This window comes from Ovis aries, chromosome 8 (genome assembly GCF_016772045.2).
Source record: "Ovis aries strain OAR_USU_Benz2616 breed Rambouillet chromosome 8, ARS-UI_Ramb_v3.0, whole genome shotgun sequence".
NCBI classification, from domain to species: domain Eukaryota; kingdom Metazoa; phylum Chordata; class Mammalia; order Artiodactyla; family Bovidae; genus Ovis; species Ovis aries.
Genome location: NC_056061.1, coordinates 54,863,422 through 54,877,870, shown reverse-complemented (window position 1 = coordinate 54,877,870; position 14,449 = coordinate 54,863,422). Strand labels below are relative to the sequence as shown.

The 14,449-nt window shown below is 35.4% G+C and overlaps 1 protein-coding gene across 3 annotated transcripts in view; it reads right to left on the bottom strand.

Annotated features, from left to right (window-relative positions):
- Nucleotides 1–14,449, bottom strand: part of LAMA2 (laminin subunit alpha 2) — a 684,287-nt gene that overhangs the window by 273,945 nt on the left and 395,893 nt on the right. For all 3 annotated transcript variants that reach the window (XM_060419598.1, XM_060419599.1, XM_060419600.1), the window contains exons 16-17: nt 13,610–13,723; nt 8,675–8,802 (exon numbers count right to left, since the gene is read on the bottom strand). In XM_060419598.1, the coding sequence (XP_060275581.1) occupies nt 8,675–8,802; nt 13,610–13,723 (242 nt within the window). The remainder of the gene's footprint in view (nt 1–8,674; nt 8,803–13,609; nt 13,724–14,449) is intronic.

The window sequence follows — 14,449 nt, the reverse complement described above, 5'->3', positions numbered from 1 at the left end:
GTATATGTATATATTGTACAATATGTTCATTACATAGTGGCAGATCAACATGTGGCTTTGAACTTTCTCACAGCCAGTGCAAGAGGGAACCCAGAAACCTATTGTTTCCTGTGATGTGATAGGAAATAATGAATTCTTTCACTACTAGCACAAAGTTTTCAACATTGAGGGTTAGACAATCAGGACATGTTCTGTGCTTGCATGTATAATAGTGGAGCAGTACTCCTTTTAACTAATTGTTATCTGGAACTCTTGCACAGGGGAAGAAAGATAAAATGGGATAAGATGCTACAATGTGTCAGTGAATGAGGAAACTAGGGTAAGATGGTAAGACTGTCCATGCATAACTGCTGAAGGAGTGGAAGACTGAGAAGAAGATGAGAAAAATGAAGGGAAAACTCATCTTACTTCAACACTATGGTTTGGGCCACATGAATTTTTGAAATTTGTCCATAGACTTTTCCTTATTTCAGCTCAATGACCTCTGTTCTACTTATTCTCATGAGACTCATTAAGCAAACATATTTCTTTAATTGTGTTCAAAGGGTGTAAAATCTGATGGAATATCCATAATTGGATTTTGTAATTAGAATTGCATGTTTTCTGTGTTTCTCTAAACATAAGCTTTGCATTCAGCAAAAGCAGAACATGATCTGAGTAAAGTCTGCATGCTGATACAGTATGAAAGCAAATACTTAGCATAGTGCAACAATAAGTTATAGTTATAATTTAAGAACAGTTTAAAAATTTTGCCAACATATATGTTGGTTTGTCTAATGCTGAAGACATTTAGTTACTCATTTCAGTGGGAAGTATTAGCTGCTCAGTCGTGTCCAGCTCTTTGCGACACCACGGACACCACCAGGCTCCTCTGTCTATGGAATTCTCCAGACAAGAATACTGGAGTGGGTTGCCATTCCCTTTTCCAGGGGATCTTTCTGAGTGAGGGATAGAATCTAGGTTTCCTGCATTGTAGGCAGATTCTTTACTGTCTGAGCCAAAAAGGAAGCCCTAGCTACTTATTAGGTATTAATAATTAAACCTGCAGCTTTTCATCCTGCTTCAGTCTCTTAAGTTTGAGTTAGCATAGCTATCACCAAACAGCAGTCATTTTTTACAATGGACATTCACAGTTTTACTGACATTAAGTTCTATTAAATTTGTTTCCTCTCTTCAATGTCGCTATAATTGTTTCTGTTTCTATAGCCCCACTGGAAGAAGCACAGAGAGGTGAATCAGAATATATGGATTATAATATTTGTACTGCCATAAGCAAGCTATGATCACGATCAAGGCATTTAGTTTCTCTGGAGTTTACTGTTTTCCTTCTGATAGATGGGACCAGTAAGATACATGATAATCTCATATGTGGACACAAAACAATATGTGGCAAATTGTCTAAAATGCCTAACGTTCTAAATTTCCGAATAATGTTGCTGAATTGAACATTTCCTTAACTTTCCTTTCATCTTGGAATAAGTACTAACTTTAACAACTATTGGGGAAAACCACTAGACCATTGAGGTATGACCAAAAACAAATCCCTTCTGATTATACAGTGGAAGTGAGAAATAGATTTAAGGGACTAGATTTGATAGATAGAGTGCCTGATGAACTATGGATGGAGGTTCATGACATTGTACAGGAGATAGGGATCAAGACCATCCCCAAGAAAAGGAATGAAAAAAAGCAAAATGGCTGTCTGAGGAGGCCTTAAAAATAGCTGTGAAAAGAAGAGAAGCAAAAAGCAAAGGAGAAAAGGAAAGATATAAGGATCTGAATGCAGAGTTCCAAAGAAGCAAGGAGAGATAAGAAGGCGTCTTCAGCAATCAGTGCAAAGAAATAGAGGAAAACAATAGAATGGGAAAGACTAGAGAGCTCTTCAAGAAAATTAGAGATACCAAGGGAACATTTCATGCAAAGATGGGCTCAATAAAGGACAGAAATGGTAAGAACCTAACAGAATCAGAAGATATTAAGAAGAGGTGGCAGGAACACACAGAAGAACTGTACAAAAGAGATCTTCATGACCCAGATAATCACGATGGTGTGATCACTCACCTAGAGCCAGACATCCTGGAATGTGAAGTCAAGTGGGCCTTAGAAAGCATCAATACGAACAAAGCTGGTGGAGATGATGGAATTCCAGTTGAGCTATTTCAAATCCTAAAAGATGATGTTGTGAACATGCTGCACTCAATATGCCAGCAAATTTGGAAAACTCAGCAGTGGCCACAGGACTGGAAAAGGTTAGTTTTCATTCCAATCCCAAAGAAAGGCAATGCCAAAGAATGCTCAAACTACTGCACAATTGCGCTGATCTCACACGCTAGTAAAGTTATGCTCAAAATTCTCCAAGTGAACTTCCAGACGTTCAAGCTCATGTTAGAAAAGGCAGAGGAACCAGAGATCAAATTGCCAACATCCATTGGATCATCAAAAAAGCAAGGGAGTTCCAGAAAAAAAAATCTATTTTTGCTTTGTTGACTATGCCAAAGCCTTGACTGTGTGGATCACAATCAACTGTGAAAAATTCTGAAAGAGATGGGCATACCAGACCACCTGACCTGCCTCTTGAGAAATCTGTATGCAGGTCAGGAAGCAACAGTTAGAACTGGACATGGAACAACAGACTGGTTCCAAACAGGAAAAGGAGTATGTCAAGGCTGTATATTGTCACCTTGCTTATTTAACTTCTATGCAGAGTACATCATGAGAAATGCTGGGCTGGAAGAAGCACAAGCTGGAATCAAGGTTGCTGGGAGAAATATCAATAATCTCAGATATGCAGATGACACCACCCTTATGGCAGACAGTGAAGAAGAACTAAAGAGCCTCTTGATGAAAGTGAAAGAGGAGAGTGAAAAAGTTGACTTAAAGCTCAACATTCGGAAAACTAAGAACATGGTATCTGGTCCCATCACTTCATGGGAAATAGATGGGGAAACAGTGGAAACAGTGTCAGACTTTATTTTTTGGGGCTCCAAAATCACTGCAGATAGTGATTGTAGCCATGAAATTAAAAGATGCTTACTCCTTGGGAGGAAAGTTATGACCAACCTAGATGGCATATTAGAAAGCAGAGACATTACTTTGTTAACAAAGGTCCTTCTAGTCAAGGCTATCGTTTTCCAGTAGTCATGTATGGATGTGAGAGTTGGACTAAAAAGAAAGTTGAGCACTGCAGAATTGATGCGTTTAAACTGTGGTGTTGGAGAAGACTCTTGAGAGTCCCTTGGACTGCAAGGAGATCCAACCAGTCCATCCTAAAGGAGATCAGTCCTGGGTGTTCATTGGAAGGACTGATGTTGAAGCTGAAACTCCAATACTTTGGCCACCTGATGCGAAGAGCTGACTCATTCAAAAAGACCGTGATGCTAGGAAAGATTGAGGGCAGGAGGAGAAGGGGACAACAGAGGATGAGATAGTTGGATGGCGTCGCTGACTCACTGGATGCGGGTTTGGGTAAACTCCAGGAGTTGGTGATTTATAGGGAGGCCTGGTGTGCTGCGGTTCATGGGGTTGCAAAGAGTCGGACATGACTAAGCGACTGAAGTGAACTGAACTTAACAAGTATAGGATGAGCTCCAAAGTCCACTCTAAAAGTTCTCAATTCTTTCAAAAATTTAAAGTTTAGTACTTCTGATGCACACAAAGAAGTAGTATTCACAATGGTAAGTATACAGAACTTATCAAGAGCCTACTCTCTGTTCAGCTTTGTGCCAAGAATATTTCTAATTTTATTATATAACACACGTATCCTAAGAGTTCAAGGACTGTCATGTGCCTCTTATCATATTTAATCTATAAGTTATGTGATGCCAGATTTAAAAGAATATAAACACTTGAAATGTTTACAGTTTTATTTGCTTCTCTAGAGATAAATTTCACTACATAGTTACAATCTATAGCTGGAATATATACATCACCAAGATGAGATGGCTAAGCAAACAGTGGACACTGTAAATAGTTGATAAAGTGATATATATGTATAATTTAAATATTATATGCTTGTCTGTATCCATACATCATAATAATTATACCAATCTATCTCTAGCTCCCTACACATTTGATTTATTTTACAATATTATCTAAGAAATTTGGAGCCAAAATGCTTGTGATCTGTAAGATTTATGACCAGGGATTAAACAGATAAATCACAAGGCAAAACTATCACTAAGCCTTACACTTCTAGATGAAGGTTGCAGCAACCTTTAGTTGAATTTTTTTTTTTCCTAAATAGTCTGTGAACATTCAAATCATATCTCCTGGATAATATGTGACTAGTCAATTTATTCCTCAGAGTTTCTAACTCAGATTATAAGAATAATGACTTTTCAAAAACATTTTTAAAAGGAGAGTTTCCCTAAGTCATTAGATATCCCATTATTTAGTGAATACAAATTCAGGTTATTAGATTAAAATTAAATTTTGTCTCGTCACAGTTGTGTAGCTGAATTATGTTAATTTTCAAAATTGTGGTAAACTTAAAAAACCTAATACCTCTAAACATAAATTTTTAAACAAAGTGACTTGTCACTGTTCCTTCTTTTTACTAAAACAAAAATGCCACCTATCTATTATAGCTGATTTTCAATATTTATTGTTAGTTTCAGGTGTACAGAAAAGTGATTCAGGTTTTTTGTAGATTATATTCCACTCTAGGTTATTATAAGTTTTGGGTATAATTCCCTCTAAAAATGCTACATTTAAAGCTGGCATTTAAAATAGGTTTTGGTACTCTACTGCCAATTCTACTTGTAAGGATAAAATTATAACCTAATAATTTAACAATTATTTAATGTAAATAACAATACCTTAAATGAAAGGATCTTTAAATATTTCATTACTGTTATTATTGAACTTTACTTAAAGAGTCAAGATCTGCACAATATATCAAACTGGAATACCATACTTAGGAACACTTTATCACTGGATACTAGAACCTCAATTCTTTTTATCACTGACAGATGATGGATGGTGTTTAATGCTTGCTGACTTTTTTCTTTCAGGAACACAATTAGAATCCATTTTAAAGTAGAAGCACAGTGAACAGAGAAGGATGGGTCATGAATGCCTATAATTACCCAAGCAAAGTTCTCTCCTTAATGGCTCATCCATATTTATAATAATACCAGTACAATTTGAGGATAAATTAATAAGGTCTATATATTCACTCGATTATATAATTCTGCAAATCTTTTAGGCCAGGATTCATGTGATACTATGAATGGCCAGCTCTGCTGGACTGACAGCTATGCTAACGCCATTGATATTTTGGTTGCAAAGGAGTGCAATGCAGATGAGTAACTAGATGCCGTCCCTTTGTTATCCTTAAAGTTTTGTGTAAATTGGATGGTTCTGGAGAATTCCACTGAAGCGAGTGAGTCAGCTCTCCATAGCTTGATCTAATCCTTCACAAGTACACCAGAGAGCAAGATTTGTGTCATGGATGTCCGACATATTCATTATTTTCCAGATTTCCTTTTAGCCTTCTTCCTCTTCTCTGACATCCCTGGTTGCCAAAAGATCTTCAGTTTGGTAACCATCCAGGCACATGCCCTAAATTCTGAAAATATTCTGATCACTAATATATATTACCCCATTTCCCATTTAAGTCTCTTAATGTTATCGCTTAAAATGCAGTGTTACTTAAAGAAGCCCTTAATGTAAGACTGTAGGGGAATGGAAAGCACATGACTTTAACTTTAAAATTTCAACTCTGATACTTTAATTTATGACTGAGTAAATTACTTAATAAATGATCAGTCTCAGTATTAGGCTCACCATGTTCAATCATGGTTTTAGGTGCTTGGTGCATTTCAATTTATGTGATTCTCACAACAACCCTCTGAGAAGGTCCTAATTATGACAAGAGAATTGAGACACAGAGAACGTAAGTTACTTTCCCAGAGTCATACGGCTAGAAAGAATGAAATTCAGCATTTAAATCAAGGAATTCCAGTTCTAGAGATTGGCACTATAATGCTCTTTTCCCACTTGAAAACTCCTTTCTTAATATTTAATGAAAGCAGACTACTACATTCTAGATATAAGGTCAGGTATTATATTTGGCATTAGAGAGTTCCAGAAAAACATCTATTTCTGCTTTAGTGACTATGCCAAAGCCTTTGACTGTGTGGATCACAATAAACTGTGGAAAATTCTGAAAGAGATGGGAATACCAGACCACCTGACCTGCCTCTTGAGAAACCTAGATGCAGTTCAGGAAGCAACAGTTCGAACTGGACATAGAACAACACACTGGTTCCAAATAGGAAAAGGAGTACATCAAGGCTATATATTGTCACCCTGCTTATTTAACTTATATGCAGAGTACATCATGAGAAACGCTGGACTGGAAGAAGCACAAGCTGGAAACAAGATTGCTGGCAGAAATATCAATAACCTCAGATATGCAGATGACACCACCCTTATGGCAGAAAGTGAAGAGGAACTAAAAAGCCTCTTGATGAAACTGAAAGTGGAGAGTGAAAAAGTTGGCTTAAAACTCAACATTGAGAAAACGAAGATCATGGCATCCGATCCCATCACTTTATCAGAAATAGATGGGGAAACAGTGGAAACAGTGTCAGACTTTATTTTGGGGGGCTCCAAAATCACTGCAGATGGTGACTGCAGCCATGAAATAAAAAGACGCTTACTCCTTGGAAGAAAAGTTATGACTAACCTAGATAGCATATTCAAAAGCAGAGACATTACTTTGCCAACAAAGGTCCATCTAGTCAAGGCTATGGTTTTTCCAGTGGTCATGTATGGATGTGACAGTTGGACTGTGAAGAAAGCTGAGCGCCGAAGAATTGATGCTTTTGAACTGTGGTGTTGGAGAAGACTCTTGAGAGTCCCTTGGACTGCAAGGAGATCCAACCAGTCCATTCTGAAGGAGATCAGCCCTGGGATTTCTTTGGAGGGAATGATGCTAAAGCTGAAACTGCAGTACTTTGGCCACCTCATGAGAAGAGTTGACTCACTGGAAAAGACTCTGATGCTGGGAGGGATTGGGGGCAGGAGGAGAAGGGGATGACAGAGGATGAGATGGCTGGATGGCATCACGGACTCGATGGACGTGAGTCTGAGTGAACTCTGGGAGTTGGTGATGGACAGGGAGGCCTGGCATGCTGTGATTCATGGGGTCACAAAGAGTCGGACATGACTGAGTGACTGAACTGAACTGAACTGAACCTTCAGAAACAGTTTAATAAGTGGGTGTAAAATAATGCCAAGTATAATGCCTGACCCTATGCCTAGAATGTAGTAGTCTGCTTCCATTAAATCTTAGTTCTTTTCCTCTCCAGTGACTAAGATGGAAATTCTGATGGAGGGATGTTGTCAGGGAAGAGTAAAAGGATTTCATGTGGGCTGAAGTGCAGGAAGCGTAATTCCTAAGATAACTTTTAAATTCAAGACAGAATTAATCTCAAAATCTTTAACTTCTAGTATTCATGGACTCTAGCAATAAAAGACCATTTTTATTAGGCATATCTTAGATAAGACCGCAAAATATGACCAACTTGGTAACACCTTCACATTAAAAAGTTGTAACTTTGTAACCTGTAACATATAATCATCATGAAAAATTTTTGCTCTTCAAGGATTACTACAGCATTCAGAAATAGATGAAAATTACATATAAAAATATGAATTAAGCACTAAGCTTATCTTTAAGAAAATTTTTAAAAATTTGATTTAAAACTACAGTTACTTACAATGTTTACTAATAAAAAGTATTGATTAGTATTATAATTAATATGATTACTTAAAATAAAAAGAAATTTTTGGTTTCAGGGTCTTTCTTACATATTTGCTTATGAGATGGTTGCCCCTGAGGGGAAAGTGAATTACAGCACCTGAAATAATGTGTTCCCCTAAAAGGTAAAGGGAAGATCAGACAAAATATATACTTTAAAAAGTCTGCTACACAAAGTTATTATTTCAGATGAACAAGTAGAAAATTTTTTAAAAAACAGATATCTGGATGAAAAGAAAAATTGTATGAAGTTTGCATTAAACTTTTCATGATGTGTTTTATGCAAACTAAAGTGCTATCATCCATATTTCAATATTTTATAATTTGTAATACCATTAAACTATTTCAATAAGATAAAAATATATATACAATATGATATTATATGATAATATGATAAATCATGCAACAACCAAGGGATAAAACTGTGGTTAAAGGTCAGCTAGATTTATTTCTTATTTTACCTTTTTGAAGGATTTATGACTTGCCTAAGATTTACAAACAGTGTGTGACTGGGACCCAAATAAGCAGCATTTTATTAGTAGTATTTTTTAATACAGTATGAAGGGGTGTGTGTGTGTGTGTGTGTGTGTCTATCTGTGGGTATGTGTCAAAGTTTGTAAAATATATGTCTGTTCTTTGGAGTTGGTTTAGAAATTATATTTGAGTTCTATCTCTTAGATACTAAATCCCCAAAACTAGAGCTAAAAATATTAAAAATTTCATGGAATAATCAGCCACAGCTTTAAATATTTTATGTTTGGAAAAATTCATATTATCTTCCTGATACATTTATGCACATCTTTATTATTTATTTATGTGTGACAAGAGAAAGGGTAAATTCTATATCAAAAATACACTTGCAGAACCAGATTCCCAACTCTGGAAAGAGGTAAGTTTGTTACTCACTTATTGGATGGGCTATTGAGTGGACAGGCACAGGGCTGACAGTCGTCAGAGGTTCCTTTAGTAGGATCACCATAGAAACCAGGAAGACATTTATTGCAATATGGGCCATCAGTGTGATCCTTACAATTCTGAGGAAGAAGTGCACATCAGAGTTTATTATTCCAGTCTCTAGCATCAATGCATTACCAAAAATAGGTCTACAGAATCATTAGTCTGTTCCCCGCCAAGAAGAGTAATTTCCCACATAAAATGGTCAATTTTACAGCTGTGAAATAGCATTGAAAGTTAATTTAATTTCTAGCTTATAAACTACATGCTACTTTCAGCATATGCATACTTAACAAAAAGATGACTGAAATTCACTATAAAGTTTTTTCATTATGTAAATCATATTTTCTTTTTTTTTGGTCTTCATTTTTTTCTTAAAGAAATATGTGTGAGTATGTGTAGTAACATACATTTAGACTCTACAGAGACTAAATGACATATGTTTGATGGAAATTGTACCTGATTTAGGTAAAAATTAATTGTTCAACTTAAAACTGCTGATTTAATGAGAACTGTGGCTAATCATACAAATCCTCTGAGACTACAGCCTTCCTACATCTGAGATTAATCTGGACCTCAGTATGCTCTGACGATGTGGACAATGCACTAATGTATTACAGTCGTGAGGGCCTTGCTTGACTCATGATTAAAAGATGGGAAGACTGAGAAATTTTTAAATGTATACTAATAAATAGTAAAACCACAAGGCATGTAACAATTTCCCTCAGACACTGGTTTTTAAAATAAAACAGCATTTTCCATCAATTAGTATTTTCTGGAAACATGTACTTTTTAAAAATACAGAAAATCAAAATAATTTATATCTTGATTTCTTCATGTTAATTAAAGTAGATTTATCAACTTAGTGTTCACAATATTCATCAAGACTGGTAAAGGTGAACAACCAATTAATGAATGAAATTGTCTATAGTTTTCAATAGCACAATTTGATCAATTTGTATGATGTTTTGGCATTGTGTAGACATAACTTTTTCAAACTCCTGTAATACAATAAAATGTATATAATGCCTATTAAATGTCATACAGCATAGATTTATTGTGACAAATATATTTTTAATCTTACAAGCATATAAAATTCTATTTTTTCTCATTTCAAAAGAGTTCATCAGAGTTTGGAGTATAAGACTTTTAATTTTATCATCAATAACGAAATATGTAAAGGAAATAGCTAACAGCCAAAATATAAATTCATTTTAAGCATAAAGTAAAAATTTATTAACCTTGATGACCAATGGGAGAGCCAGTTTGATTTAATGAAAGTTCTGAGTTATTCCAATATATTTTAAGTTCTATTTTAATTACATTTAATAAATATATTTAATTTAAAACCACATAAATAAGATTTCAGAAAACAGTTGGTCAAATTCCTTGGGGAGAGGGACAGATTACTGAATAGAAGATATGAAATGGAATTCAATAATTTAAATCTGAATCAATTGCTTACATTCTGTAAAATGTGAGAGCTGACGCCCATAATATATGCAGCTTTCAAGTTCTGAAATCCTATGACAGTTTGAAGTACAAGTGAATCGGTGATTCTTTAGTATCTGTTAATACTTGAAAATAGGTTTTTCCTTAAGGTATTTAAAATTCTCAAATTTCTTTATCAACCTTCTATCAAAGTAGCAAAGATGTTAACTTTATTATCAACACTTGTCTAAATAACAGCACATCTGGTAGGAAGTTGCCAAACATGGATCAATCTGATGAAAGGCTTTCCTCTTTGATTTCATCTTCATATTAGTTCCTCTCAGTTTTCAAGTTTAACTAAAGTTGGCTCTTACTAAAAAAAATAGTATGTTTGTTGCAATATTCTTTGTATATTGTTATACTGACACAATCAAAATTATATCTTCAAAGATTTAGGGACTTTAAAAAACAAGATCATAAAACTGACTATGTTTTAACCATGTTGAAAATGGTTTTTCTAAAACTCAACTGAAAATCTTGTACAACCCAGAGACCCTGATTTGCTTTACTAATTTGGAAGAAAAATAACATATTTCTTACATTTCCTAATGTCATATGTCACTGAATGGAAATAATAAAATTAATCTTAAAACTCAACTGTTTTTGTAATTGAAACCATAAAACAGTAATAGACAACAATACAATGGAAACTCAAACTGAAAAAAAGATGAAAGGTTCACTCTGATGGGCTGGTGATTTTTATAGGTATCCTGCTCCAAAGTGCTCTCCAAATGTCTTCTCACATCACTTATCACAAGAACAATGACAAGGAGCAAGTATACAATCTTCCCATGTGACTTGACTGTTTCTTGCTGCTAAGTCAGTTCAGTCGTGTCTGACCCCATAGACATCAGCCCACCAGGCTTAGGTCACTTCAGAAGTACTGCAAGTCAAACTGATCTTTCAATATAGGTCCACACTATAAAAAAGGTCTGGATTTTGGTCTGATATCAAAAAATATTTCAATTTATTTCTAATTAGATTTCAAAGCCCAAACTAACTAAAATGTAGCTTATCTGGGAAAGTTTCAAAATTTTTTGTTTAATGTAATGCTAGGAGGGAAAGCATAAATAATTTTTTTAAAAGAAGCTAAATGTAGAGCAACTGAATGGTCAGATTGCTTTTGATGTGCAGCACTTAAATATTTTTATCGTTGTGGATCATGTTAGAATTAATATGCTCAAAATGGGACAGCAGCATTTAGTTATTAGTATCATTTCAAATAGAGAATTTGGAAGTCTCCAGAAAATATCTTACATTATTATCTATTTATCAGCTACAATGGAAAATTCAGAAAACACACCAGATTAAGGTCATTAAGGTCAATCATTAAGGTCTCTGTTGCTTCCCTAAGATCCATTGCTTATTTGAAGTAGCCTCCTATCTCCTTATCCATGAAACAAATTCAATAAACTAGAGTTCATTAGTAGAAGGTCTCAGATAAACACTGATTCCCCTCACTTCTTCCCTCCAAAATTATGCTGGATGAAACTATCTTACTCTAAAACAATGGGCTTTGATTCTTTGAAATATCCTATAACCAAATGGACTAATAGCATGATTTTAGACTTAATCTTAATGAATGCAGCATGAAATATTGCTGTGGGAAGCATTATGAGTCTGTTATCATGAAATATTAATTTTTGTCTTTTAGTTTTAAGTAAAACAGTTATGACCAACCTAGATAGCATATTGAAAAGCAAAGACATTACTTTGCCAACAAAGGTCTGTCTAGTCGAGGCTATGGTTTTTCCTGTGGTCATGTATGGATGTGACAGTTGGACTGTGAAGAAAGCTAAGGGCCAAAGAATTGATGCGTTTGAACTGTGGTGTTGGAGAAGACTCTTGAGAGTCCCTTGGACTGCAAGGAGATCCAACCAGTCCGTTCTGAAGATCAGTCCTGGGTGTTCATTGGAAGGAATGATGCTAAAGCTGAAACTCCGATACTTTGGCCACTTCATGCGAAGAGTTGACTCATTGGAAAAGACTCTGATGCTGGGAGGGATTGGGGGCAGGAGGAGAAGGGGACGACAGAGGATGAGATGGCTGGATGGCATCACTGACTTGATGGACATGAGTTTGAGTGAACTCTAGGAGTTGGTCATGGACAGGGAGGCCTGGCGTGCTGCGTTTCATGGGGTCTCAAAGATTCGGACATGACTGAGCGACTGAACTGAACTGAACTGAACTGAAAACAAATCTATATCTGTTTTGGGCTGAATACTTGTTTAAAAGTAACTCAATATTTTTCCCAAGGTACATTTTAAAAGACTTATTGTATAATTAAAATGAAAATCACTTAGTCTTTCTGTTCATAACAATGCCATTTGAAAAATCTACTGATACACAAATTAAGGCTATCATGCTTTATCCTGCAATGCAATTAAACAAAATCTTCTATAGAGAAAACAGAAAGAGCATCAATAAAACTAAATGTCAAATCACATTGAAACAAAAGCCCGAATTTTCATTTTGGATTTTTCCCAGAAGCTTTTAAATGGAAGAAAAAGGCTAGGGGAGGGGGAAGAATGAGCAAGAGAAAGAGAGAACATTAAGAAATACAGATAACAGAGGCTGCCTTAAATTCTACAGGGAAATGAGAATATGATATCCTCCCAAATTGGCACCATTTCAAATTGTGTTCCTGCAAGATTAATGAAATGAGAAGTGTTGTTTCAAGCTTCATGTCATATCAGACAATATAAAACTAACATGCCCTTGAGTTAATCAGAATGGTCTATTCAGCGTAATCTCCAATCCAAAAGCTTCTTAGCAGGATGGAAAGTGCTTCACCCTCTGTAGAGCTTTTTTTCTGGTTACTTGATTGACTTAATAGTAGAGGAGTAAGCAGCTCTGGTGAATATGTGTTGCACATATTTATTATTTTTAATTTACACACAATGTTTTGAATTTAGTTAAATGCTGAAATTTTCCAATAAAAAAGAATGTAGTATGCCCTCAGTTTCAAAGTGATAAAAAAGTGTAATCATGCCTATTACAAAGGTTATATTTTATATTTTTCATATTATGGGGTTACAAATCATTTCCTGTTACAGAAATGCAGTCAATTTTTGGGTAGAATTACATAAGGGGTTGAAACCATATATATTTGTGGCAGATATGTATCCCAGTCATTAGTTATATTTTATTATGATATATCTGATCTTAATTCAATCCTTAGACTAATGTGAGTAAACACTTTCTAATGCTTATCAGTCAGGAAGACCACATATGAAAGAACCTTCTCAGCTTCCAACTCAGTTCAATATAAAGATAGACGTCAAATCCCTTCTTGACTCAGGTGTTTAAGGTCCCAAAGGTAGTAATTGAGTTGCAGGGCTTATTGAGCTGATTTCAGCCCTGTCAGTCAGCAACGACAATGGAGAAAGCACTTACCAGGCATTCTCCGGTGATATCATCACAGGATTCCGCGTGACCAAAGCACTGACAGGGTTCACAGATGCCACCCAAAATAGTGCCATTAACTCGTCTGTGCCTAGGCCAACAAGACTGAAAGGAAAATATGGTCTCAAGTTAGTCTCAGGGATTTTTTTTTTAAAGCTTACTTTTGTCTTCAGCAGATAAACATATTTAGGTAGCAAACCCAGCAAATGTCCATGTCAAAGTGTTGCCATTATGGAAATATGGCTACCAGAGCTATTCCTCCTGACACAGAGGCTTCGTACTGACCTTAGTGTTATTGGCAGGTATGAGATTAGAGGAAGCATTAACTTGATGACTCTTCTGAAATAGCAAAATAAAGCAGAGATATAAAGAACTGAACCATGACAGTTTCAAAGTAAAAAGCACAGACAAGAAAACGGAAGAAAAAGTATTGGAAAAAAGCAGCCAACATAAAGGGACTCTTCAGAACCTTAGCCTACTAGAGCATTTAATGTCTTGTCCAAGGATTGTAGATTCTCTGGAATGTCTTCTCTTTCTCACATGCAAACTGCCCTTAACTCTGTCACTTTCAGAAAATCTTTGCTATCAGCTGGAAAAAAGGTAGCACTCATCTTGCATTTGATCACCTACATGGCTGACTTCTGCACATATATAATTTATAGTTCTCATTCTCAACTTCCTCCATCCTATTATACTTCCTCAAATTTACACAAAATAGTTTATGACTTATTTACCATACATTCCTTAGATATTTTATTTTATGGTTTTATTCTACTAGAACTCTAGTTATATCCATCATTCCTTTTTAAAGTGTAAAACACTTTCTCATAC